This window comes from Callithrix jacchus, chromosome 2, assembly GCF_049354715.1.
Source record: "Callithrix jacchus isolate 240 chromosome 2, calJac240_pri, whole genome shotgun sequence".
In the NCBI taxonomy this organism is placed as follows: Eukaryota; Metazoa; Chordata; class Mammalia; order Primates; family Cebidae; genus Callithrix; species Callithrix jacchus.
In genome coordinates this window covers 59040680-59067656 of record NC_133503.1, presented here as the reverse complement: position 1 = coordinate 59067656, position 26977 = coordinate 59040680, and the positions used below count along the sequence as shown (strand labels likewise).

The 26977-nt window shown below is 56.0% G+C and overlaps 1 protein-coding gene across 2 annotated transcripts in view; it reads left to right on the top strand.

Annotated features, from left to right (window-relative positions):
• The first annotated feature begins 626 nt into the window (after positions 1-626).
• Positions 627-26977, top strand: part of FAM20C (FAM20C golgi associated secretory pathway kinase) — a 63948-nt gene continuing 37597 nt past the window's right edge. For both annotated transcript variants that reach the window (XM_035290291.3, XM_054251532.2), the window contains exons 1-3: positions 627-1811; positions 3541-3719; positions 16964-17042. In XM_035290291.3, the coding sequence (XP_035146182.3) occupies positions 1213-1811; positions 3541-3719; positions 16964-17042 (857 nt within the window). In that variant the 5' untranslated portion in view covers positions 627-1212. The remainder of the gene's footprint in view (positions 1812-3540; positions 3720-16963; positions 17043-26977) is intronic.

Here is a 26977-nt window from a genome sequence, read left to right as displayed (position 1 = left end):
AGGAGGGTTAAGTCGGGCGCGTCCGCGGGTGGGTGGGGGCTCCGCCGCCCCGGGGGGCCCCTGGGTCTAGGCCCAGTCGCTCCTCTGGCCTCTACTGTGGCCGCCTCCGCCTCCTCCTGGCGGAGACGGGCGTGGGGCGCGGGTCGCTGCCCGGCGGGGAGCTCATCCGGCGGCGCAGACGCCCAGCGGCTCTGGGGAGGGACTTGGCCTGGGCTCCTCAGGGGAGGGGCCGAGAGGCTGCAGCTGGCGGCGGCGGCGGCCCCTGGCGGGGAAGGCGGTCCCGGGGCGGGGAAGGGGGTCCCTGGGCGGAGAAAGGGGTCCCAGGCCGGAGCGCCCCTCTCCGCCGCAGCCGCCTGCATGCCCAGACCCGGACACGCCCAGCCGCCCGCCCCCGGGTCCCCGCCGCTGTTCCCTGCAAAGCGCGGGAGGCAGGCGCCCTCTCCTTAGCCGGCCAGGAGCTGCAGAGACGTCGCGGGGCGCGGCCGAGGGAGGAGGAAGGAGGGGAGCGCCGCCGGCCCGGGCCCAGCCGTGACTCGTGGGGCCGCGGTTCCGCCAATCTGTGGGCGCTGACGCGGGGGGCGGCTCCGCGGCGCTCGGATATCTGCCCGCCCGGGGCGCGGGGCGCTAGAGCTTCGGCAGCGCGGGAGTTGGGCTCGGGGCAGCCGCTGCACCTGCCCGGGACCCCCGGCCGCCCCCCGGGCCCACCTCCTCCGCCCTCCAGCCCCGGTGTTCCGGGCGCAGAGCGAGAGCAGAGCCCTGCCTGGAGGAGCCGCCCCTTCCCCGCCCGCCCGCCCGCCCGGCCCACGGAGCTCGCGGGGAGGACCGCGCTGTGGACCGGGATGGACCCGCGCGCCCGATGAGCCCCGCGCGCGCCGCTGCGAGCGCCGAGCCTCCCCTCGCCGCGGCCCCCGCCGCCCCCCGCGCGCCCGGATCCGCGGAACAGGGCCCCCGGGCTCCCCGACTGAGGGCGCGGCCGCTCCGGAGAGGCCGAGCGGGGACGGCCGCGGGATGGCGCAGGGAGCCAGCGCCTCGGCGGCGGGCGCCCCGCACGTCGTCCGGGCCCGGTGACAGCCCAAGAGCTGGTAGCGGCCCGGCGCGGATGGACCTTGACCCGCGAGGCGGCGCCGCGTTCGTGCCTAGCTGCAGCTAGAGGGGCGCGGGCGGAACGCGCTCTAAGCCCGGGACCGCCAGCCCGCGCGCGCGGCCGCGAAAATGATCCTGGTGCGCCGGTTCCGCGTGCTCATCCTGATGGTGTTCCTGGTGGCCTGCGCGCTGCACATCGCGCTGGACCTGCTGCCCAGGCTGGAGCGGCGGGGCGCGCGGCCTTCGGGGGAGCCCGGCTGCTCGTGCGCGCAGCCCGCCGGAGAAGTGGCCGCGCCCGGCTGGGCCCAGATTCGGGGCCGCCCCGGGGAGCCCCCCGCCTCCGCCTCTGCCGCCTCCGCCGCGGGCTGGCCCAACAAGCACACGCTGCGCATCCTGCAGGACTTCAGCTCCGACCCCTCCTCCAACCTCTCGTCCCACTCGCTAGAGAAGCTGCAGCCTGCGGCCGAGCCGGCAGAGCGCGCCTTGCGTGGGCGGAACCCCGGCGCGCTGAGACCCCGCGACCCCGCGCACCGGCCGCTGCTCCGCGACCCCGGTCCGCGTCGCTTCGAGCCGCCCCCTGGCCCCGGCGGGGACGGACCCCTGTTGGCCAGGCTGTTCGAGCACCCGCTGTACCAGGTGTTAGTCCCGCAGCTCACGGAGGACGACGTCCTGTTTAACGTGAACAGCTACACCAGGCTCAGCCCCAAGGCGGCGGAGAACCCGGACTGGTGAGTGGGGGCGGGCAGGTGCCCACCCCAAGGGAGCGGTGAGCCCAGGCATGGTGTGGAGAGTTTCAGGGGCCCCCAGAGGGCTGTCCCCCACCCCATGGAAGAGGCCGGGCAGGACGCAGCTGCCTCTAGCTCAGGGCACTGCCTTTGTCTCCAGGATGACCTCCTCCTCGGGAGGGGCTGCCTGATGGTCTGGGAGCTGTGCCCTGTGGCTGCTGGTGAGGAAGACAGATCCTGCTCCCTATAGAGCAAGTCCTGGCCCGCCCGGGCCACGAGCTTGGGAAATGGGGTCAGACAATGAATGAATGAGTTGGTGAGGGAAGGAAAGCCGCCTTTCCCTGGGAGGGGGGCAAGCTGCTGTTCATCTTGCAGACACTTGGTGAGGGTGTCCTGGGTGGGTACCCTGGAAAAGGCCTGGATGTGCCTATTGAGTCTTTTAAAACCAGTGGCTGCAGCAGAATTATCAGAGGGGCTTGCTGGCAGCCATGAGGTGCAACAAAGGGGTCCACCCAGTAAGGGCAGCTGCAAAGGGATGATGGCTCAGTAAAAGTGTGAGAAGCCAGGCCAGGAACGTCTCTTTAAACAGTTCTGGCTAAGCCCTTTCCCCACCCCCGGGCCCTTCCCTCCACCACACAGATCAAAACAAGCAGATGCTGCAACCCAAGGCAGTGGAAGATTAACCACAGCAAGGCCAGAATCAGTAACTACCTGCAGGTTACCTAAGCAGCAGAGGGGAGACCAGGCTTCCAAAAGATCTCACTGAAAGTCCCTTCTCCCCTGAAATGTGACCAAGCCTGGTGTTCTCTGTCTAAACACACCAGCTGTTTGGAAGCCTCTGAGCCTTGCTTGAAATGCTCAGAAACTTGAGAACCAGAGCTGCAGCCTGGGCTGTGGCTCTGGGCTGGGAGAGACGTCTGCCCAGAGCAGCCAGTGGCCAGGGAAGTGGACCCTAGCCCACCCTTGTGTCCAGGCTAGGGTCCTGGACACAGACAGAGCTGGGGCAGAAACCACCTCAGCTTTAGGCAAATTCCAGCTAGGACAAGTTCTCCGTTTCCCTGCAGCCCAGCAGGCAGGCAGACAGAGTCTGTCCTTCCTCCAGAATGCTCCCTTGACCCCATAGATGAGAGGACAGGCCACGTGGGCTGCGGGTCCTCCATGGGAGCCTGGACTGGAGAGAATGCTGCCTTTTTCCTCTCTCCCCACCCAAGGCTGCTCTCATTAAAATCAAATTTAGCCTCTTGCATCATTCTGCCCCTGGTTGTTGGAACAAAAGCAGAGAGCCAGGAAGGATCGGGACAGACTGGGCGTGTCTGTGATTTTCATGCAGTCCATGGTCAACTACTCTGGGGAGGGCCGTCAACCCCTTGCACTTACAGCTGACATCATTGTTGGGCCATTTCGGTGACCCTGGGACAGACGTGGCGGAGATGGCAGGGCAGCACTGATGCCCTGGGATTAGTCTTGCTGTAGTTATAGCTGTCTGTGGCGTCTCTAGAGGGTGAATAAGAATTACAGGCCTTTTGCTGTGTTATTAGTTGGCGGAAGAGCAGCCACAGAAAAAAGTGCAGGTATTGCAGGGCCTTCTTTAAGCAGAGGTACCTTTGATAAATCTGCACTTACTTGAACCCAAAGTTAAAAACCTTGGCGTCGGGGGCCACTCCCCTGTCATCTGGCTTACAGGCCTGTTCTTTCTGTGCTGACGTTCGTTCATCCTCACTGTGCCCTGCAGGCTGCACGCAGGTGCTGAAGGTGCAGAATTCCTGTCCACTGGGGAGGCGGCCATGGACTCCTATCCCAACTGGCTCAAATTCCACATTGGCATCAATCGGTACGAACTGTACTCCAGACACAACCCAGCCATCGAGGCCCTGCTGCACGACCTCAGCTCCCAGAGGATCACCAGCGTGGGTAGGTGTCCTTGGGTGCACTCGAAGGCCGTCTGTTTGCTGGCTGGGGCTGGAGTCGGGGTGCCGGTGCAGGCTTTGCATTAGAGAGTTTGCTCATTACTGCAGCATCACATTCTGAGGTGATCTGCATGGGCAGCCAGGAGGATCAGAGGCCTCGAGTCTCCTGTGCTGTTACACTGGATGTGCTACTGATCTGCTGCACAATGAGCAGGGAGACTCCTTGACAGCCCATCCGCTGCACTCTGCCTCCTCACCTGGGTGGTCCTGCGGGTGCCAACTGGACAACAGTGTCCTTCCCTCCTGGATAGAGGAATAGAGGGGATCCTTGGTGGCAGTGACCCCTCCACCAAAAGCCCGTGCACAGGGCTCCCCTGCTTTTCTGCACATGACCCTGGCTAGGTGGAGAGACAGCCCAGAGCCTGCTTCTTGTGGTTTTGAAGCCGTCTTCCATCAGAGTTCAGCAAGACACTGTGCAGTTTCATACTGAGGAGGAGTGTGCAGGCCTCAGGATGGAGTCCTGGGACTCCCAGATGGGGGAATTTGAAGGCAACATCTCCAGGTACCTTGGGATCTGCTGAATTGGACAGAAAAAGTCCGTCCAGTTGCTAATTTCAGGAAAATGTGCCACTGCAGTTTCTGAGCATGGAGGTTTGGTGCCATGTTCTCAGCTTGTAGGCAATTGTTTGTGAAGGTCCCATTTGTCACCAGTGCTTGAGAGGCAGTGAGGCTGGGGCTGAGGCCCTTTGCTAGGAGCAGCTGCTCCTGGCGGCTGCAGGGAGTGGGCCTGGGTGCACACAGCTGTGGGCGGATGCGGAGGCCATGAGACCCTGAAGGCAGGCCTTTGCACTGTGTGATGAGGCTGGCATCCCCGCCATTAGCTTCATGTGTGTCTCAGAAGTAATCCTGGTGCCGAAAGGGTTCCAGAATCCTGGAAGTTGGTCCAGTTGCTGCCATAGAACTAAGGTGTTTCCTATCAGGCCAGCCAGGCAGGTTCTCCAGAGATCTTCAGAGGCTCTTTCTGGCTGTCTCTGCTGGGTCCTGAGTTGTTTTCTGGGCACTCACCCACTCATGGGAATATGGATCTTGCAGCTCATGATCAGCTCACCTCATAAAAGAGATCAGCTGGACACACTGGGCATCCTCTTCCCTCCATACTGCCTGGAGGGAACACCTTCCCCTCCCTCGAGCCCCGCTCTGTGAAAGCTCTGCCTTTCTCCTAACCCTGCAGGGGGCTGGGGGCTTCGAACTGTGCTGGGGAGCAGTCCTGCAGACAGCCATAGCCAGAATGTCGCTTCTGCCCCTTAAAGTAAGCATGGCCATTAAGGAAATATCCGACCAACTTGTTGGTGCATTCCACAGATTTTACTGGGTACCTCCTGCATTTCAGACCCCCTCTCTGAGTGGTAGGGGATGAAGATGAGCTCAGCCTCAAGGAGATCTGCTACCTCTGTGGACCTGACAGCCCCACAAGGACAGGGCACACACACAGTGCCCAATCCTGAGGAGGAATGAGCACTTGAGGGCCACACACACAGCCAGGGCATGTGGAAAGGAGAGGGCTCCACTGGAGGGCTGAGGAGACCTTCCATAGGGCCCTTTGGGCAGCTCGCCTTCCAGGTGGGGTCCGTCTCGGCAGGGAGAGAAATGCGAAAGCATTGTACAGGCAGCCAGGGCTTTCGGGAGGTGTAGCACTTGCCTTTGGAGCTTCCCATGCTGCTGCCCATGTGAGTTTCTCTCCAGCTCATTTTCCCCATCTGTCCAGTGGGGTCTTGCTGCTTGGGATTGATGCAAGGATAGGATGAGGTGGTGCATGTGAAATGTTAACAGTGCTTTCTGTGTGGGTTTCCACAACAGCCCCCTCGTGTGCACAGGCAGGGTCTGAGCAGACAGAGGGAGGGCTCTGTGGATTCCAAAAGCCACCAGGTCCTTGGCAGGCACTGCAGCTCACCGCACATCCCTTGGGGATCGGTCGGTTTTCCAACACCAACACTGCAGCGCTGCAGGAGTTCTGTGCCCAGGAGCTCCTAGAGCAGCCTCAGGGAAAGCGCAGGGCCTCCTGGGACCTCGGGCAGCTTTGCCCACCTCAGGAGTCCTCTGTCCATCTGGGCAGGCTGGCCTCAGGTCCCTGCGACCCTCTTGGGTCCAACTGTCCCAGGGCAGTGGTGCCTCGGCTGCCTGACATTGCAGTGCCATGGATGGAGCCCTTGCTGGAGAATCCCTACCCCAGGGCTCTGGCACAGCCTACTCCTTCCAAAAAGCTGCCTGAGCTGATCTCGCTTGCATGCCTCCTAGACCGTGCTGGCCACTTTGATTCTAGTTCAGTCTTCTTGGGTTGGGGCCCATCCGAGGACAGATTGGTTGCTCACAGTCATTCTGCAAGTGCCCAGCAGGGCCTGCAGGGAAGATGGGCAGACAAAGCCCCAGCACCCAGGCAGGACAGCAGGATCTGGCCCAGGGGATCTGGATGTGAATCCTGGTTCTGCCAGCCACTAACCAGAGAGGCACTGGGCAAACGGATTAACCTCTCCAGCATGTGGTTTCTCACCTAGAACGTAGAGATGGTCATAATCTGGACCCTGTAACCTCTGACTTGCAAATCTGAATGCCATACAAAACCCATTCACTGGCAAAACCTGACTCAACCTGAACTTATTTGGGGGCAAAAACCTAAATTGTTGAGGCTAGTTAAAAAATCCTTATTTTCCTCTTTTACAGTGAATATTCACATGTTCCTCTGAAGAACAGGGTATATTTAGTTATGGGGTTCTGCCCCAGACCCATGTGGGCATTACATGATCTGCAGCGTGTACGCACCACTTGTGCTTTTGGTCATCTGAAATACTTGCAGTCCCCAATACTTCTGCCCACAAAGATGTTGAAGAAGAACATGGGCCATGAAGATGCCGGCTTCACAGGGTTGTTAAGGTTTAAATGTGCAAATACAAGCAAAGAGGTGAGAGTAGAGGCTGAAAACGCCTATCTGCTGGGTGGGGCCTCTGTGTGGCAGCAGCATTTCGGGCAGCTCACCTGCTGGGTGGGGTCTCTGTCACTACAGCATTTCAGGGCGGCTCACATGTTAGCTGGGGTCTCCACTGCAGTAGTATTTTGGGGTAACTCACCTGCTGGGTGGGATCTTCACTGAAGTAGTGTTTTGGGGCAGCTCACCTGCTGGGTGGGGTTTCAGTCATTGCAATACTTTGGGAGTAGCTCATCTGCTGGGTGGGGTCTCCACTGCAGTAGAATTTTGGAGCAGCTCACCTGCTGGGTGGGGTCTCAGCTGTAGTAGTGTTTTAAGGGCAGCTCACCTGCTGGGTGGGGTCTCCATCACTACAGCATTTCAGGGCAGCTCACGTGCTAGCTGGCATCTCCACCACAGTAGTGTTTTGGGGTAACTCACCTGCTGGGTAGAAGTATTTTGAGGCAGCTCACCTGCTGGGTGGGGTCTCCATCACTGCAGCATTTTGGGCGCAGTTCACTGCTGGGTGGGGTCTTTGTACGGCAGCAGCATTTCAAGGCATGCTGGTCCTCCTCATCTGGGGAAGCCAGAGCTAGGCAAGTGCCCGAGCCTCATTTGGGTCTCAGCCTGGATGTTGAGCCCAATTCTCCCTGCTGCCTTGGGCTTGGAGATGCTTACAGGTGAGTTCTCATTTGTGAAGAGGTCTGTCTTCCTGATGAAGCAGGAAACCCTCACGTGTGAGCCAGGTGTGCCATGGGAGCTGCACCATGCCCAGAGGCCAGGTCTCCTGGTCTGCAGGGAACAGTGCAAGGTGGGCTGGCCTAGGCCAGGCCACAGTGTCACCGGGGGCTGTACTCTGTCCTAGAGGGCGGTTGCCCTGCTTGCTGACCCTCACTTGTGGCTGCCTAGCCCACCTGACTCAGCCACAGCTGTTCTGAGGGCCCTTCTGTGTATGAACTTCCAGTTGGAGGTTCTAGGTGAAGACCCAGCTGCTTGAGATAGCACCCTCTGGATAGGCCCTTGCCAATCAGGCAGTTTTAGAGCCTGGTGCCTCCAGACCGGACCTGCAGCCCAACAGGAGTAGCCTTCAAAGGCCAGCCTTGCCTTCCAACCACAGCTCTGCAGCAAGTGAAACCCAGGCTCCAAGAGCAGGAGGCTTGTCCAAGATTAGCACCTGCTGGCTCCAGGCTCCGAGTTCTGTCCCCTCAGCTGTCCGGCCCCTGGGTGCTCACTTTAATCTCAAGTTATTCATCTTACTATTAAACATGAGTCCTGAAATATCATTGTAATGGAGAATGATGCCTGCGAGTCTCCAAAGCCTTCCCTCAGAATGGTTCCATTAAATCTCTCCTGCTCAGAACTACTCAATCCAATTCATGGAGCTCCACGTGGTCTAAGTACAGCTGGTTATGGCCAGCAGAGGTTTATTTATAGCTGGGCTCCTGGCTGCCTGGTAACCAGCCGTTGCCACCTTTAAAGAGTCTTGGGATATTATCTACCTCTATTCAGCTTGAAATCAGGCATGCAGTGCCTTCGGCTGGGGCTGGTGATAATTAAATTGCTATCATGCACAATTATGGATGCAAAGAATAAGTGACACAATTAACTACTCTGTATTTGGAATTACTGTAAAAAAAAGTCATCACACTGGCACGTAAGGATTTGGGCAGCTTCTGGACTGAAATACAGACTTCACAATTGCTCCATCCAGATTGAGACAAAGCCTGTGGCTGCAAGAACATGCCTGAACCCATAAAAATGACTCCACAGGACAAAAGTCCTCGACACTAATTGATCTGGAAAAAGGGAATAATGAATCTAGTGAATCTAGCTAGAATCCAGGACTAATCGGCCGGTGAGCTTGGAGGAACTAAGGGCCTGCCACTGGGTCGGCCCACGAGAGGGAGCTGCCTGCAGGTACCCAGGAGGGAATGGCCACCCTGTCTGTTTGTTGGGGGCAGAACTCCTTGGAAGGCAACACCAGCTCCAGAAAGGCCACCATTCCGCCTCTTGCCCATCCCAAGTGGCAGCTGCCCCTGCAGATCATGGTGCCAGGACCTGGCTTGGCCGACCTAGAGAGAGAAAACGGAAGATGCCCAATTAGCCGGATGCCCACGGCTCCAGGGCTGGGGGACCTTGGATCATCCTGAAAGGGCAATGACCATCTGCAAAGGACATTTTAGGTGGAGTCTGGAGGAGGCAGCAGATAGCTCAGTCCCCGCTTAACTCCCTTCCCAGCGTCTGATAGGTCAGGAGCAACAGCTCATGCTGGCGAGGCCTGGGTTCACCCAGGCACCAGCCTCTCCATGCTGGCCCCCTGACTGCCAGAGTGTGCCCCGATGCGCTCCTGCCAACTTTCCTTTTAATTGCAGTTGGGGACATGGTCCCCACTGGGGCAAGGCTGCAGTTATCTTTTAAAAAACATAACTTTCAAAATACAAGGGGCCTTAAAGAAAAGCGTGAAATAAATAACGGTCTGGATGAAAGTGTCCCAAGGGTGGTGTGTGACAGATGGGACTTTGGGAAGTGCTGATGTGGGTTTGCCTCTAATCTGAGGCCCCCAGGAGCGTCGAGGACGGGCAGACCCAGGCACAGAGCAGGTGTGGGCTCTCAGCTCTTCCAGCCCCTTACCTCGAAATAGGGGCCCACAGTTCTAGCCTCTTTGATGCCAGCCCCAGGGTACCCACTGCTGGCTAATAGGTGGACACACCATATGCCCTTTTCCTCAGAACCATGCTCCTCAGTGCCCAAGGTGGGTGGGTATATGAGGGTATGTGTGGGTACCCAGAGTCTGGGACACCCTGAAGACCTCTTTGGCTTAGGGATGTATGGGGCGGGAAGAACAGGGGGACCTGAATATTCCTGGTGTCACATTCTCCAGATCTGAACCATCCTTGGGTGAGGCCCTACTTCCAGCACACACAGCTGTCCTCATGAGATGTGTGGGGTGGGAAGGACAGGGTGACCTGAGCCCTCCCCGTGTCACGTTCTTCAGATCTGAGCTCTCCTTGGGTGAGGCCCTACTCCCAGCACAACAGCTGTCCCCATCCGTCTTTAGGAATAACTGTGCTTCCCTCTGACCCTTGAGGCCAGACAGTGGCTGTGAATAGGATGGGGACCACCTGACCATGACCTCCCAGGATGGATGCTGGCCCACTTCCCAGGCGAGATGGCCAGGGCCAAGGGTGGCAATGTCAGGGCCCACACTGACTGCGGCGCCACACATCTGTATGTGTTTGTGTGGTCCACAGGTCTTTAGGAGGTAGAATTGGTTAATTTAAAGTCAGCTTGGGGTTCTTGTTAGAAAGGGTTTGTGCTCCCACCAGAAACCAAGGCTGAGTGGTGCCTGCATCCTACGTTCCAGCACCCAATCCCCATCCCCATGAGCACCCTGCTGGCCCTGGGCTACACACTTCTTTCCTTCAAGGCCGTCTCTCTCTCTCTCTCTCTCTCTCTCTCTCTCTCTCTCTCTCTCTCTCTCTCTCTCTTTCTCTCTCTCTCTCCAGAACTGCTCTTGGTTCTTCCTTCTAGAACTCCAGTAGGTTGCTGGAGCTTTCCCGGGTATGTGACTTGCCCAAGGCCGCACTGACTGGGGCCAGGTGCCAAAATCCATTAGTATTTCTATAGCAGCATCATCTTTCTATATAAGAAGCTTAGATTCATAAGAAATGCCAGCATCTCTTGGAGTCTTTCTGAGGAGACCACTGCATATTACATCGCCTCTGCCCCACACCACAATCTGGGGGGAGAGAGTGTGCAAAACCCAGCAGCGTCCGAGGGTCTGTGGGGTCATGAGCTCTTGGTGCTGACAGTATAACAGCACAGGGCACTGTTAGTGCATGTTAACTTGTGTAACTAGTGCACGTTAATTACATTCACTAGCCATGTTAACTAGTGGTGTAGATGAATAATGATTAATCAATATGAATGAATCCTGTATACTAACAGATATCTGGGGGATAGGATTCTTCAGGGAGGCAAGGGAAGATGCAGAGTGTCACCTTTGGTCTAAAGGTGGCAGATTAAGTGGTGGAAGGTGCTCAGGGCAGGTGGGCCGGAAGGGGAGAGCATTCTAGATAGAGAGAACCTATTCAAAAGGCAGTGGACATCTTCCCGTGTGCATAGAGAGGACAGGTGGCCGCTGGGTGGGACTGCACCGGGGATTGGGACCTGTGCACATCTTCCCTGTGCATAGAGAGGACAGGGGGATGCTGGGTGGGATTGTACCAGGAAATGGAGCCTATGCGAACATCTTTCCTTGTGCGTAGAGAGGATAAGTGGCCTCTGGGTGGGATTGCACTGGGGAATCCGGCCTGTGTGAACATCTTCCCGTGTGCATAGAGAGGGCAGGTAGCTGATGGGGCAGTGCAGAGAGGACTTCTTCAGAATAAGAGGGACTCAACTGACCAGATTTGCATAGTATGTTTTTACTGTACTGGGACTAGGGGCCTGGAGGCGCACTGGGGTTCAATTGCACTGTTGGGTTGATGATGATGGCCTGGATTTGGGGGGAGGTGGCTACAGAGGGAGATGGAAGGAGGGTGGTAGGTAGGAGAGGGCTTAGCAGTGAGTCTAAGGCTTGTTTACAGTGTGGGGTGACTTTGGGGTCTGTGCCAGGACGGCCCCCACCTCAGCTAGCTTCATGGGCATCAGAGGGGTCAGCTCTCAGTAGGTCCCTCCCCAGGATGGGGTTGGGCAGGCTATGACTGACCTCTGTTCACTGGGGGCAGGGGAGGCTGCACCAAGGAAGGTGTCTCTTTCAGCCCTATCCCCAGGGACTGTGTCCACACAGAGGGCATCCCTTTCAGCCCCGTCCCCAGGGCCTGTGCCCACACAGAGGGCATCTCCTTCAGCCCCGTCCCCAGGGCCTGTGCCCACACAGAGGGCATCTCCTTCAGCTCCGTCCCCAGAGCCTGTGTCCACACAGAGGGCATCTCCTTCAGCTCCGTCCCCAGGGCCCGTGCCCACACTGAGGGCTTCTCCCAGCAATGAGGTGAGATTTCCCAAGCATTGTGAACTTTGGTCTGTCTTTAAGAAAACCCAGAATTGCACCTTCTTTTCTAGACATTGTCTGTTTCCTGGCTTTGCCACCTGCTGGCCCCTTCCTGGGTGGGAGGGCAGGGATGACCCTTTCAGTGCACAGGCTGGTGGGCGTCTGCACCTTCCACCCATCCCTGACAAACACTGTCGGCCTTTGCTGAGACACAGCAGCTTATGTGTGGGTCTTTGCAGGGAAACCACAGAATTCCAAATGTCTTCCAGCAGAAGACCCACTTGGGAGACTGAATGGTGGGCCCAGGTGGGCAGCACGGCCCGCAGTCCACGGGAAGCTTGAGGTCCTCGATGGCGGTGAGATCTTCATGCCCTTTAATTTCTAATTGTTTATTTGCTCCGTGAGCAGGAGCCAGCCTCACAGCTGAGCACAGGACCAGGGAAACGGCAGTGCAGACATATGGACCTTCTTCCAGAAGAAGAAGGACTGAACTGACCGGATGTGGATAATATGTTGTTATTTTTAAAACCGGGATCAGAAGCCCTGGGAGGAGCTGCTGTGCTGTCGCACTTGGCCCAGGAAGGAACAGTTAAATCCTGTGACCCCAGTTATTAAATGGGAATGGGAACCCCAAATGGAGCTTAATCAGGCCACCAATTTTCTAATCATCCCTTCTTTTTTTACCTTACTGAAAAATGTAGTCACTGTTCATGGTGGAAACTTAGAAAGCACAGTCAAGGAAAAATGGAAACAAAGTCACCCACAGTTTTACCTTTGGGAGAGAACCACCAAGCTTTAGGTGCCCATCCAGATATCCCAGTTTTAAAACTCTGTGCACTATATTCGGAAGAAAATGGTTGTGGAGTCTAAGTGTTTAACAGGCTGTCTTGCTTATTGGTAAAATCATATGCAATTTGCTGTCATCAAAAACCCTCCGGTGCCGTGTAAGAAGCTGGGATGTGCCCATCTGCGGAGTCTTGAGCTGCTGGCCTGCCTGAGGTTGGCATTCAGGTTCTATGCAGTGTTTTGGAGAGAAATGAGACTTGTTGCTGCTCCCTTCACCTGAGGAGGGCATGGCCTCGGAGTTTCACTGACAGACCTGACTACACAGTGGTCCAGGGCACTGGGCCCAGCTCTGTTCTTGACTAGGGCCTGTCAAACGTGGTGCCTGACAGGGCAGTGGCTGGAGCAGATGCTGCCTGGAGGTAATGGGCAGGTGACCTGGTCAGGCCGGGGTGGTGAGCTAGGAGTAGCAAGAGCCACCAGAATGGGGAGGGTACATGGCGTGTGAGTGGCCATTGCCGTGGCGAGCCCCCACACTGCTGCTATTTTCAGAGCTTGGGGGAGGGGACGTGGCACTTGTGGTCTTTGCCATGGCAAGTCCCCATCCACTGCTGTTCTCAGTGATTGCGTGGGGGACATGGCACTTGTGTGGCCCTCACTGTGGCTAGTCCCCATGCAGCTGCCATTCTCAGTGCTGAGGGAAGGGACGTGGCATAGTGTGGCCCTTTCTGTGGTGATTTTCTACACACATTGCTGCCACTCTCAGTGCTTGGGGAGGTGATGTGGCCCTTGTGTGGCCCTGGCTGTAGCAAGTCCCCATGCCACTGCTGTTCTCAGTGCTCAGGGAGGGGACGTAGCATCATGTGGCCCTCACTGTGGTGAGTGCCTGCACCACTGCCATTCTGAGCACTCACAGCGTTGTCCCCATGTAGTCCCAAGAGTAGTCCTGGATAGAGGTGTGTCACCCCCATTCTACAGGAGCAACTGACGTTCTGGCAGGTCCCATGGGGCACCACCTTACTCACCAGGACCCTGGAAAGGAGGCAGAATGGGTGTCTGTGTCCTGAGCCCCGTTGTATTTTAGAAACAGGGTCTCTCTTACCCAGGCTTGTCTTGAGCTCCTGGCCCCAAGCCATCTTCCCATGCCAGCCTCCCAAGTGGCTGGGACCATAGAAACACATCACTAAACCAGTTAATTTTTTAATGTTTTTGTAGAGATGGGGTCTTGCTATGTTGCCCAGGCTGGTCTCAAACTCTTGGCCTCAAGCAAGCCTCTTGCCTTGGCCTCTGAAAGTGCTGGGATTTCAGGCGTGAGCCACTGCACTCAGCCACTGGGCCCCATTTAACAGGAGGGAAAACTGAGGTGAGGGAGGTGCAGACCCCTCAGAGATGCCCAGAAGCAGGAAGCCGAGCACACCACCTCGAGGTGGTATCGGAGGCCATTGACAGTTTCTGTGGCTGTGCCAGGCTCAGGCTCCATCTCCTCCCTGAGGCAGGTGCCAGCTCCTCCCTGGTGCCAAAAGTGATGACCGGTGGATGGTGGGGGACTCTGCTTTCAAGTCCGTGCTCTCTCCCATGCTCTTGACCTTCCTGGAGGATTCAGTGTCTCAGGAAGCACCCATGGCACCCCCAGGCCATCCCCTGAAGCATTCTGTCCTCATGCTGACCCTCCCTCCGAGTCGGCTGTCACCGAGACCTCAGTTCCTCTGGGGCAGTTCTTCCTGTCTGAAGGGAATGCCTTGGGCTTTCTTCCGCCAAACCTACCCACTCATCTGCAGGAGGCTCCCCCATCCCACCATCTCCTGCAGGGCTGGGTCTTTCCTGAGCTTTGTGTCCGAGGCAGGCACCGGTGCCCTCCAGCCACATGGAGGAACCATGGCATCCCTGGAGCATCTCCATCATTGCAGGCTGGCCAGGCTCAGACTTCCTCCCTCATGCCATTCCTTCTCTGTCTGTCCCCTGCTCCACATCCCATACCACTCTGAAAAATACCTCTCAGATCCTCAGATATTTCTTGGATTTTCCATTTTTCCATCTTTATCTTCATCCAAACTGCCACCGTCTCCTGCCGCTCCACAGCCTCCCCCGCCTCTGTGCCCACCCTTGGCTCCAGGACAGCAGCAGCAGGAGGGACAGCATCTGCATGCCCCCTTATACCCTGCTGCCCTGCACTGGCCGCTCTTACCTTTCCTCAGTACCCCTGAGACCTGCGTGGCTCACCAGCCCCCATCCCACCTTTGCGCCCTCCTGTCCACTGTGATGTATTGGCCGTGGCCCCTTCAGCCCTGCAGACGTACCCACTGTCTCCTTCAGGGACTGCACTTGCTCTCCCCTGTGGGGCTGGGGCCCGACCTGCCCCTTGCTGTGAGAGCAGCTCCCTGGGGAGGCTGCTCTTGAGCTGTGCCCAGGGCCCAGGGCCCCCACACTGCTTCCCACTTCACCTGTGCACCCGGGCACTCAGATGCCGCCCCATCACATTCCATTTATGTCTGTCCTGGCAGGGGTTCCTGGCTCTTGTTCATGCCCATGATGTTAGAATCAGACCCGTGCCTGGAGTGGCTCTGTGAGGCCTCCTCACACTGGAAAAATCCCCCATGTGGCCGACCCTGCCAGTCCACACCACATGATAACCCCGTGTGTTGGGCAGCGTGAAGGCCCTCACTGTGGCCAACTTAGCTCCTAGGACTGCCCCTGCTGTGGGAAGCCCCCAGCTCCCTTCATTTTCCATCGGCAAAAAGGAAACCCCAAGGTGGTAGACAGAGGGTCCTATTGGGAGTTCTTGAGCCTTCTCAAAGCTAGAGAGAGGCTTCTGGAGACTTCCACAGGCTGCTGAGTCCTTGCAGGACCACAGGAGCTGCCTCCAGTAAGACAGGTGGTTCAGCCCCAGGTCTCCCCAAAGTCGTCCTGCTCAGGCTTTTCTAGCTCCCCAGAAACCATGAGCGGGAGGTGCCTCTCCCCATACGCAAGTGGTGGAGTGCATGAGTGTGTGTGGGTGTGCACTGTGGGGATGCAGGGGGTATATGGGGACGTCTGTGGGTGAGGGAGTGGCTGTGTGTGGTTGTGCAGGTATATGTAAGTGTGTGTGGGGTGTTTGTGGGTAGGTAAATGTATGTTGGTGTTTGTTGGTATGTAGGTGCCTGTAAGTATGTGCTGACATGAGTGGGTATGTGAAGTGTTGCAGGCAGGTAAGCACACCTGGCCAGCCCTTCTAGAGAGTAGTCCCTTGTGTTTGTGGGTGTGGTGTGTGTGTGTGTGTGGTGTGTGGTGTATGGGTGTGGTGTGTGTAGGTGTGTGTGGTGTGTGGTGTATGGGTGTGGTGTGTGTAGGTGTGTGTGGTGTGTGGTGTATGGGTGTGGTGTGTGTAGGTGTGTGTGGTGTGTGGTGTATGGTGTGGTGTGTGTAGGTATGTGTGGTGTGTGGTGTATGGGTGTGGTGTGTGTAGGTGTGTGTGGTGTGTGGTGTATGGGTGTGGTGTGTGTAGGTGTGTGTGGTGTGTGGTGTATGGGTGTGGTGTGTGTAGGTGTGTGTGGTGTGTGGTGTGTGTGGTGTGTGGTGTATGGGTGTGGTGTGTGTAGGTGTATGGTGTGCAGTGTATGGGTGTGGTGTGCAGTGTATGGGTGTGATGTGTGTAGGTGTGTGTGGTGTATGGGTGTGGTGTGCAGTGTGTGGGTGTGTGTGGTGTATGGGTGTGGTGTGCAGTGTGTGGGTGTGTGTGGTGTATGGGTGTGGTGTGCAGTGTGTGGCTGTGTGTGGTGTATGGGTGTGGTGTGCAGTGTATGGGTGTGGTGTGTGTAGGTTTGTGGTGTATAGGTGTGTGTGGTGTGTAGTGTATGGGTGTGGTGTGTGTGGTGTATGGGTGTGGTGTGCAGTGTATGGGTGTGGTGTGTATAGGTTTGTGGTGTATAGGTGTGTGTGGTGTGTAGTGTATGGGTGTGGTGTGTGTGGTGTATGGGTGTGGTGTGCAGTGTATGGGTGTGGTGTGTGTAGGTGTGTGGTGTGTGCTGTATGGGTGTGGTGTGTGTAGTGTGTGTGTTGTGTATACATGGGTGTGTGTGCATGCGTGTGGGTGCAAACATGACCATGTATGGTGGTGAGTGCTGATATGTGTGGGTGTATACATGTGTCTCAATGTAAGCACACCTGGTCGTCTCTTCTAGGGGTCAGGCCCCTGTCACTGTGTGTGCATGTGTGTGTGTGTGTGTGTGTGTGTGCATGTATGTTTGTGTGTAGATGTGTGTGGTGTGTGTACATGGGTGTGTATACTGTGTCTGTGATCAGATCATGGAGAGATCTGCCCCAGGACTCAACCCTATTATCATGCAGGGAGTTCATTAGCCAGGTGGGAGCTTGCTTGCAAAAAACTCAAATTTCCCAGGCAGGATAGGACCCCTGGGCCATGCCTGGAGGACCCAGCTGGCCAGTGTGTGGATTGGAGCCAGGAGCCCTCATCCACCCAGGAGGAGAAGGGGCATGAGGGCAGCGAGTGACCCTGTTTCTCTCCCTCCTTCCGCAGCCATGAAGTCGGGGGGCACACAGCTGAAGCTCATCATGACCTTCCAGAATTATGGGCAAGCGCTGTTCAAACCCATGAAGTAAGTGCTGAAGCCTGAGGGGTGGGGCATGAGGAGCTGGAGCTGGAAGCGAGAAGGCACTCGGTTTCTGCCGGGGAGGCCATGTCACCTCCCAGGGTGCTTTTTGGAGACTGTGGGTGACCACTCAACTCTCCCCATGATGGCAAAGAAGCAACAGAGGTGGCCTCATTTTCTCTCCTCTCCCACGGCCTCCCCACCTCATCCCTTTTTATAGGACTGAAAACCTACTGGTGGTTATTCTTACCCTGTGAGAATAAGCATTTGTATTTGAAACAAGAAACCTGGAATATGAACACAAAAGAATGCCTCTCTAAAAGGTGACTTCTGCCCCTTTCCAGCACGCCTCCGGAGCTTGCACACCTTTCCAGCCAAGGGTCGGCCATAGCTATTTCAGGCTTTGAAGGAGCATGGTCTCTTCACAGTAATTCAGTGAATGGTCTTAGTCCCAAAGCAGCCAAATGCAGTACATGGTGATGGGGGAGGCTGAGTTCTAATAAGACTTCATTTATGCAACAAAATGGACTGAATATGGTCCAGTGAGCCGTGTGCCCTGTTCTGGAGAAAATAGAAACCATGTCACCAAAACCAATACCAAAGCACTCCATGGCACATGACAGCTTGTGCAAGGGGTGGCGAGGGGTGTTTGGACACCCAGCCACCCCGGGAAGTTCGGGGTGAATAACTGTGGTGTAGGTCATGGGGCTTGCTGCCTCCAGTGAGCCAAAGTTGCTCTGCCATCTTCTGTTAGTCGCAGACAAGGCCATTTATGCACTGACAAGAGAAATTCACTGTGTTTAAAGCACGGGTCGCAAACCCAAATGCCCTCAGGGACATGCAGGTCATGCCAGGGAGGCTTATGGGCTGGGTAGGGCCTGTGGCAGGCTGAGGGGTGTGCATCCCACAGGAAGGGGGCCAGCAGCCTGCTCACCGGATCTTGGTCATCTGGCCTGATTTCTAACTTTTCAGATAAGCTAGAAATATGGATTTTTTTTCCTGTTTAGTCTTGGTGGTAACTAATTCAGAAGCTCTTAATATACTTTGCAGGTCAAACAAAATATAGCTGCCTGCTTGCTAGTTGTGGCTGGAGGCAGATTATTGCAGTCGGGCTTAGTTTCTGGGCCTCTCATTTCTCTAGACGAATGTCCTAGATGGACTCGACAGAGGGAGGTGACCCTGCCCCAGGCTTCCCCGAAAAACCCATTAGTCCTGCCTCAGACCCAGGACTGCCTGGAGCCGGTGGATGAGTCACAGCCTCGTGCCTGAGCCTGGGGCTAAGGACATCCCCGCTCACACAGGGCTGAGGAGCAGCCATTCAAAAAAATTACACAGAAGCCATCAGAGCTCAGGGCCTGGAGCTACAGGTTGCTGCTAGGGGTGGGATGAGCACTCGGAGCTGACCTGCCGCTCCCACAGGTCTCACAGCCGGCTTTGCATGGGACCTGAGATCACAGGCACTTCCTTCCTTGTTTCTGTGTGTGGATGTGAAATTCAGACTCCTTGGGCCTCTCATGACCCCTGGCCATTGAGGAGGCCAGCCAGGAGAGATGGCATCATATGGTGACCTGAGTGTTTCCTGGCTTAGGTGAAGGAGGGATCTTATTTGAAGATCCCTCCTTTCAGGATGCTGTGGTGTGGAGCTGGGGGTGGACAGGAGACAAAAGAGTCTGGGCTGCTGCTGGGTGGACTCTTCCCCTAGCAGTAACGGGAGTGGGAACAGGTGGCCGAATGGTGGCGTCTTCATCTCCCTTGAGCTGGCTTTGAGCCGCAGCCATGGCTGTGGGAAGCAGACTCCCACCTCCCGCCTGTGGGTACAGTTTCCACCCTAGCAAATGTTTCCAGGTTCCTTCAGGAGCTTCCCCGAAAGGGGTGGCCCCGTCACACCAAGCTTCAGGGCCTCGAGCGCTGTGTCCCATCCACAGAGAGCCGGGTGTTCCTGGGCACTGGCTTGTCCAGCTTCTATTTGATGGTCCGTGTGAATCCCGGAAGTCCCATTTCTCATCTCGGGGGAGTTGGAAAGCCCAGCTGTGGTTGGTGGCAAAACAGTGACGTTGACGGAACCTCTGCTCTGTGCCAGGCCCTGCGGTAACCAGCATCTTATGGCACTCAGTAGCCATGGCCAGGCCTGTGCGTAAGGTTTCTATCAGAAGCCTTTATGTCTGTCTCATCCTCATCTGGCTCTGTGAGTTCTAGGAGGTAGCGTTTACCGCTGCGTGAAGACGAGGGAACTGGGGCTTGGAGAAGGAAGGTAGAGTGCCTCCTGGACCAGGATCCCGTGTCCCCTTAAGCCCAGGGTGTCCGACCTACCCTCCACCTCCCTCCAGCCTTCTCCCTTCCTCCTCCCCTGCCAGCCACCCCCGGGGCCTCCTCCCAGCTTCCCTCCAGCCTCCCCCCAACCTCCCCTCGGACCTCTCCCAGCATCCTCCAACCTTTCAGCCTCCCCAGAGCCTCCGCTTGTACCTCTCCCTGCCTTCCCCCACCCTCCCTGGCCTCGCCCCCAGCCTCCTCCCACCTCTTTTCCTTGGACCTTCCCATGCCTTCACCGGACCTCCCCTAGTCTCCTCCCACCTCCCCTCAGCCTCCTCCCACCTCCCCCAGCCTCCTCCAACCTCTCCCCGGACCTCCCCCAGTCTCTTCCACCTCCCAGACTGCCCACAACCTTCCACCTCACCTCCTCAACCACTTCCTCTCTAGGCCTCCCCAAACCTCTCTCACCCCCACCATGGTGGGCACCTCACTGTCCCCAGCATGGCCACATGTGGGGCTGACTTTAGAGGTCAAATCCCATGGTCCTGCAGCAGGTAGAGGTAGAGCCAAGCTCCAGAGCCCCCTCCCCAGGACTCAGCCCCCAGCCCATTTGTCAGAGCCCTGCCTTCCCAGCCTGCCTGAAGGCCAAGGCCACCGGCGGACAGGCTGGGCAGGGCTGTGCCAACACCCAGGGAGGCCAGTGTGAAGGGAGGACTAAGTGGGGAGGTAGGGGTCATATTAGAGCTTACCAGAAAACAGGCCTGAGAAAAGCCTTCTGTAGTTGGGGAAACTGAGACCCAGAAAGGGAAAGGATGTGCTCGAGGCCGTGGCGTCCAGAGGCTGGCCTGGGACTCAGTCTTCCCACAAAGTACATTGCTGGCAGAGGCAGGGACCCCACCTCAGTTGGGCGTGTGCACACATTTCACAAACCTGGTGTTACCCTGCCAGCTTGGTCCTCTCCCGGCCCCAGCTCCCCGGCCCCAGGTCAGGTCAAGGCAGTTCCTGGTGCTCGACCCTCCTTTGCTGATCAGGGCCCGGGCCTGTCATTGATCATAGTCCTGCAGCCACTTGCACCCTGATGACCTGTGGGGGCTGTGCCCAGGGCCTGGAGATGCATGTTTCTTCTTCCCCAAAGGCTGTGGTTTGAAGACGAAAGCATTAAGAAACTAAAATCCAGGCCGGGCACGGTGGCTCATGCCTGTAATTCCAGCACTGTGGAAGGCTAAGGCGGGTGTATCACAAGGTCAGGAGTTCAAGACCAGCATGGCCAAGATGGTGAAACCACCTCTCTACTAAAAAAATATAAAAATTATCTGGACACAGTGGTAGGCCCCTGTAATCCCAGCTATTTGGGAGTCTGAGGCAGGAGAATCGCCTCTGTAATCTCAGCACTTTGGGAAGCCAAGGCTGGCGGATCACTTGAGTCCAGAAGTTCAAGACCAGCCTGGCCAACCTGGTGAAACCCATCTCTTCTAAAAATATAAAAATTAGCCTAGTGTGATGGTTCATGCCTGTAATCCCAGCTACTCAGGAGGGTGAGGCAGGAGAATCACTTGAACCCAGGAGGTGGAGGTTGCAGTGAGCCCAGATCTGAGACAGAGTGAGACTCCATCTCAAAAAAAAAAAATAGTTCTCTTTAATAAAGGAGTTTGCTCTCTGCACTCACAGTGGCTTGGTGAGTTCTGGATTAGTTATGCTGTTCCTCTGTTGATGGGCACAGCGTTTCTCCTCTGAGATGCTAGATGTAAGGTGAGAGGGTGTACATGAGGGGCCAGCAGTGAGGTAGAGGCCAGGCCTGGGGTGTTGCACAGTGTACATGGCTGGGGTAACCAGTGGAAGTTTCAGGGTCTCCATTTATAATAGACACGGAAAAGCATATATAGCCAGCACATTAGCCCAAGAGCTCCTGGGTGTTTTAGCTTCAGGGTTACATTAAGATATTTTAGTTCTTTTTTTAAAGTCAGCTTTATTGAGATGTAATTCACACGCCATGCAATTCAACCACTTAAAGCCTGCAATTCAGTGGCTTTTAGCACAGGGTTGGGCACTCATCACCACAGTCAATTTTAGTCAATTTTCCGTGATTCCAACAAGAAATCCTTCACAATTTTCTCATCACTCCTCAACCACCTTGTCCCCCTCCAGCCCCTGTCAAACACTGGCCTACTTTCTGTTTCTTCATACTAATCAGTTACTTATCCTGGATTTTCATACAAATGGAATCACGCACTGTGTATTCCTTTGTGATTAACATGTTTCCAAGGCTCTGGAGTCGTGTATTGCATAATCATTCGTGATTGACATGGAAGGCTCTGGAATCGTGCAGTGTGTAGTCATTTGTGACTGACATGGAGGGCTCTGGACTCGTGCAGTGTGTATTCCTTTGTGACTGAAATGGAAGGCTCTGGAATCGTGCAGTGTATAGTCATTTGTCACTGACATCAAGGGCTCTGGAGTCATACAGTGTGTAGTCATTTGTCACTGACATGGAGGGCTCTGGGCTCGTGCAGTGTGTAGTCATTTGTGACTGACATCAAGGGCTCTCGAATCTTGCCTTGTGTAGTCCTTTGTGAGTGACAAATTTCCAAAGCTCTGGAACCATGCATTGTGTAGTTCTTTGTGTTGACAGGTGGGTGCTGTAACATGGATAGGCGCCTCACGGCTTTTCATGACTGAGTAATATTCCACGGTGTGGCTGTTTATTTGTTCCTCTGTTGATGGGCATTCGGGTTGTTTCCACCTTTTGACAATTAAGGATAATTTGAACAATTGTGCGTGAGTTTTTGTGTGGGCACATGGTTTCAGCTTTCGTGGATATATTCCTAGGAGCATTGCCGGATGCTATGATGGTAACTGCGTTTAACTGTTGGAGGAACTGATCATCCATTTTCCACAGCTGCTGCACCATTTGTCATCCCGCGAGCTCGTCCCCAGGCTCCAGTCTCTCTAGCACCTTGTCAGTGTGTGTTGCTGTCTGTCTGTTTGATGGCAGCCGTGCCAGTGCAGGCAAAGTGGTGTTCTATGTGGTTTTGACTTGCATGTCCCGATGACTCATACTCAAGCATCTTTCCCTGTGCGCACAGGCCATTTACGCATCTTTTTTAAAGGAAATATCTATGCAGCTCTTTGCCATCGTCTACAGTTGGGTTATTTGTCTTTTTGTTATTAAGTTTTAAGACATCTTTATTGTTCTGGATACAAGACCCTTACCACATATGTGGTAAGGGACAAGCTTAATTTTAAGACATCTGATGTAGTTACTTTTGTTGTTGCCTGTGCTTTCGGTGTAGTGATTATGTTTTAAAATTGAAAGCTTGTGTGTTAGGTAAGGAGTGGTGCAGGAGGTGATACCTGGGCTTGGCACAGTCAGCGTAACGGGTGAGGGCTTTAGGAATGCCCGTGTAGCCACAGAGCCATGGGCTTGGTGTAACCACTGTTGCTGTTTGACCTGAACGAGTATCCTCCTCTCCTGGGACTCAGCGTTCCCATCCATCAACAAGGGCATTGGAAGAAGAGGTCTCGAGACACATGCAGGGCTGGAGAGGCCTGTCACCGCATTTCCAGCTTGGAGGACTAAGCATCTTGGGGTTTGAGTCCAGTGGACACAGCAAGCAAGTTGTTGGCTACAGATTCCATCTTGCGTCCTGGGAAGAGCCTTCTGGGCACGTGGCAGCTGCCCATGACACTGGCTGTGACCATGTCCAGGTAGAAATATTCATGCAATCATTCTACAAACACTAAATGCCTGGGCCTGGCCTCCCACCAAGCTCAGGGAACACAAACATGACTCAGACCCGATGTCTGTATGGGGGTCTGATCTCTGACGTGGGAGGCCCAAAAGGTGCTATCTAAATGCTCCTCATCACAACACTCTCCTGTGCTCCAGGGCAGACAGGCAGCTCTGTGTGTCCAGCCTCTCAAAGTGGCCCTGGAAGGTAGGACGTGGTAAACGGTGGGAGCCATGTACAGAGTGAAAGGAGGAATGTGCACAAGAGGGTGGAGTGAGCAAGTGAGCACTGAACCCATATAGTTCAGAGGATCCAGCTGGACAGGAGGAGCTCGGCCCATGGTGATATTGAGAGGATGGAGCTGGGTGGGAGGAGCTCGGCCCATGGTGGTATTGAGAGGATGGAGCTGGGTGGGAGGAGCTTGGCCCATGGTGGTATTGAGAGGATGGAGCTGGGTGGGAGGAGCTGAGCCCATGGTGATGTTGAGAGGATGGAGCTGGGTGGGAGGAGCTGAGCCCACGGTGGTATTGAGAGGATGGAGCTGGGTGGGAGGAGCTGAGCCCATGGTGATGTTGAGAGGATGGAGCTGGGTGGGAGGAGCTGAGCCCATGGTGATGTTGAGAGGATGGAGCTGGGTGGGAGGAGCTGAGCCCATGGTGGTATTGAGAGGATGGAGCTGGGTGGGAGGAGCTGAGCCCATGGTGATGTTGAGAGGATGGAGCTGGGTCAGGGAGCAGGGCCCATGGTCGTATGAGAGGATATAGATGAGTGGGAGGGACACAGGTGACGGGGTAGTTAGGTGGCTCTGAGCATTTGAGGGCTACAGGCGGCTGGGTGGCTGTGGGCCTCTGGATGGCTGTGAGCAGTTGAGTGGCTGTAGGTAGTTGGGTGACTGTAGGTAGTTGGGGGCTGTGGGTAGTCGAGGGGCCATGGACTGTTTGGGGGTCATGGGTGGCTCTGAGCAGTTTGGGGACTGGATAGGTGGGTGGCTGTGGGCAGTTGGGGGGCTCTGCATCACTGGGTGGCTGTGGGTTATTGGTTCCTGAGGGCAGGTGTCAGAGCTCGCCAGCACACCTCTCGTCGTTTGACCTTTAGAGCCACTCAGGTGGAGGGGTTGTTTTTATTTTCAAGTCCCATTCACAGAGGAAGAAATTGTGGCTCAGGAAGTTTAAACACAGTGAGCCAGCGGCAGGCCAGGCATGAGTCCAGGTCCTGCCTGTAGGTTCCCAGCCTGTGGGGTAACATCTCGCTGAGGAAAGGCCAGCTGGGAGCCCTGGTCCCTGATGCTGACCGGGAGTCTTTTCTCCGGAGACTCCTGCCCTCCCTGCTTTTCCCAGCGTGGGAGTTTCTGGCCATCCGCCACATGGAGAATGGGCCTTCAGCACTCGGATTTGTCTGGTGTTTGCCGAGCTGGGTTTATGGTGTCTGGGGCAGGGTTCCTACCTCTGCATCCATCCCCCTTCATTTCCTGGTCCTTTGTGCAGGCCTGGGCCCAGCGTCTGGGACCAGTACTCACTGGTGTAGCCTACTTTTCTTTCCTTTTGCAAAGAATAGAAACACGTGTGTGTGTGTGGGGGTGTGTGTGTGTGTGTGTGTGTGTGTGTCCATGTCTCCCAAAGAAACTGTCTGTGAACAGCTGTCCCAAAGCCCAGGAATTCCTCGCAGCTGAGATATATGAGCAGAAGTCATTGCAGAAAGGCTTGCTGACTGAGTCAGTATTTCTAGACGCAGAAACTTGAGCCCTCCTTCTGAGCTCTGTTAACACAGGGCCCACCAAGGCATGTCTCTGGGCAGCAGAGCATGAGCAGTGAAGAGGAATTAAAGATGGAGGGGGACCCACCCTGAACAGCCTTATTGCACGCAGCATAATATCAATGTGAAAAGGCACTGCATCCTGCCTGACCGGCTTCCCATGACCAAGCCACAGCTCTGGGGCCTCAGCTGGATGCCTCCCCTACCAAGCTAAGGGAGGATAGCAGCCAGTTGCCTCCCAGGAATGAGCAGATGTGGCTCAGACAAGGCTTTCCCAAGTACCCTGGGGCTGCTGGCCACCCTAGGCCTGTGGGAGAGGTGGACACAGCTTTGGCCTCGACCTCGCACCTATGTGGGGTATTGTGTAGGACCCAGGTGCAGTGGGGTGTTAACTGGGGTCAGATGCTTGCTCACGCCCCTCCTAGGGTCATCATACCTGGCTCCTGTCACTTCCTCTAGGTTGAGACATGGTGGTGACAGACGGGCTGTGGGTGAGCTCGAGCCCCTCCTGGGTGCCCCCTTTAGGGTAGAGCTGAGTCTGGCTGTCTGAGCATCAAGGGGTAACACGCACCTGGGCCTGGGGGAGTTTGGAGGTCATCCTGGGAGGGGTGCTGAGACGGTGGACTCAGGCTCGACTTGAGGTGAGGTGCGTCCCTGGAATACATTGGGTGGCAGACAGCTGCTGGGTGAAGGGCAGCCCTAGGGAGGTGCTGTCTTTCCCTTAAAATGCTTCTGAGGCTTACCACGCAGCTGCACCTCAGGACAGGCAGATACGCCCTCAGGTGTCTCTGCAGTCCCATGTGGCAAGAAGGGCAAAACAGATGCAGTATTAATAATAAAGATGGCAGAACAATGACCCTGGGTCCGCATGGCACTATAAAGCTTGTGCACGGACAACTTCCATTTCCATTTGTATGAGGAGAGGATTGAGAGGCTCGATGAATACCTGGTGGGGGCTGGCCACAGTGGCTACCCTCACAAGGAAGAGGGGCCTGGCCTACAGTGCACGTCGGTGGGGAGAGGGGTTGCAGCCACTCTTTAATTGATCTTTTATCGATGTTATTTATAAATTGATAAGTTGATCTTTATCAGTAAGCCACCTGGAGTCCTGTACAACGGGCTGAGGGCTGCCTGCCCCCATCGGCCCTGGGATGGTTTGTTGGGAGGACAAGTGAGGCCAGGAGTGGCAAGGTAGGGGTTGGATGCTCAGGCCTGCCACCTGTGGGCTGGCTCTCGAACTTCTCTGGGCCTCAGCGTTCTCATCTGTGAAATGGGGTTGCATGAGCTGCCAAGCAGGGCACAGCATTCACTGGACACCTCAAGCCCAGTCACAACCACACTGGCTGCTTTTCTCGATGAAGCAAGGTGTTCAGGTGTCCACACTTGGCTACAACTCCTCACCCACAGGCCTGGGCTTGACACTTCCTGGATGCTGGGCCTCTTTCCTGCACTCCCGTCCTGGAGGGCTCCCGCTGCATGCACTGCGTGGCCTCTGCACAGCGCTGCGCTGCACTGCACGAGGCCATTACTGTCACCCACACTGACCCTCAGGCATGGCCTGCTGACGCTAGTGTATGACCTGCTGTGGTACCTGGCATTCGGCCCCCCTCCCCTGTGGCACCCAGTGCTTGACCTCTGGTAGAGATTCAGGGCAGTGCGTGTGAATAGCCAGAGACCCCTCAGAGGCCTCTAGGCAGCCGGTATCTGGGCAGCTGGTGTCTGCTCTCCCTGGAACTCCAGTGGGGTCTGGAGAGGCAGAGAGTTGAAGAAATATTTCCACAAGGCTTCTGCTCCAAGTGTGTCCAGGGCAGTGGAGGATCCTGAACCAGAGCCGCAGGAGATAAATCTGCCTGACTGGGGACAAAGCTGGCCACGGACTTGGGAAATGGGGGTGGGAGAGTGACAGGAGCCTCACTGTCTTCTATGGGCTTTGCTGTCCTGGCCCAGATGCAAACCTAGAGAGCACGGTGGGCACTAATGTAGCATGGCTAAGACCCACTGGCAGGGAGCCCCTTAGTGGCCCAGGAGGGCCCCAGAGAAACAGGAGCCCAGACCCTAAAGGTAAGCACTGGAGAGTGTGAAGCAGCCCTTGGCGGGGGGAAGGGGAAGGATCTCCAGGAAACCAACCATGCCAGGGGACAGTGCCCTGATTGTCAGGAGAACCTGGGGACGGCACCTGCTCCATGCTCACTGGGTTGGGCCCTCAGGATT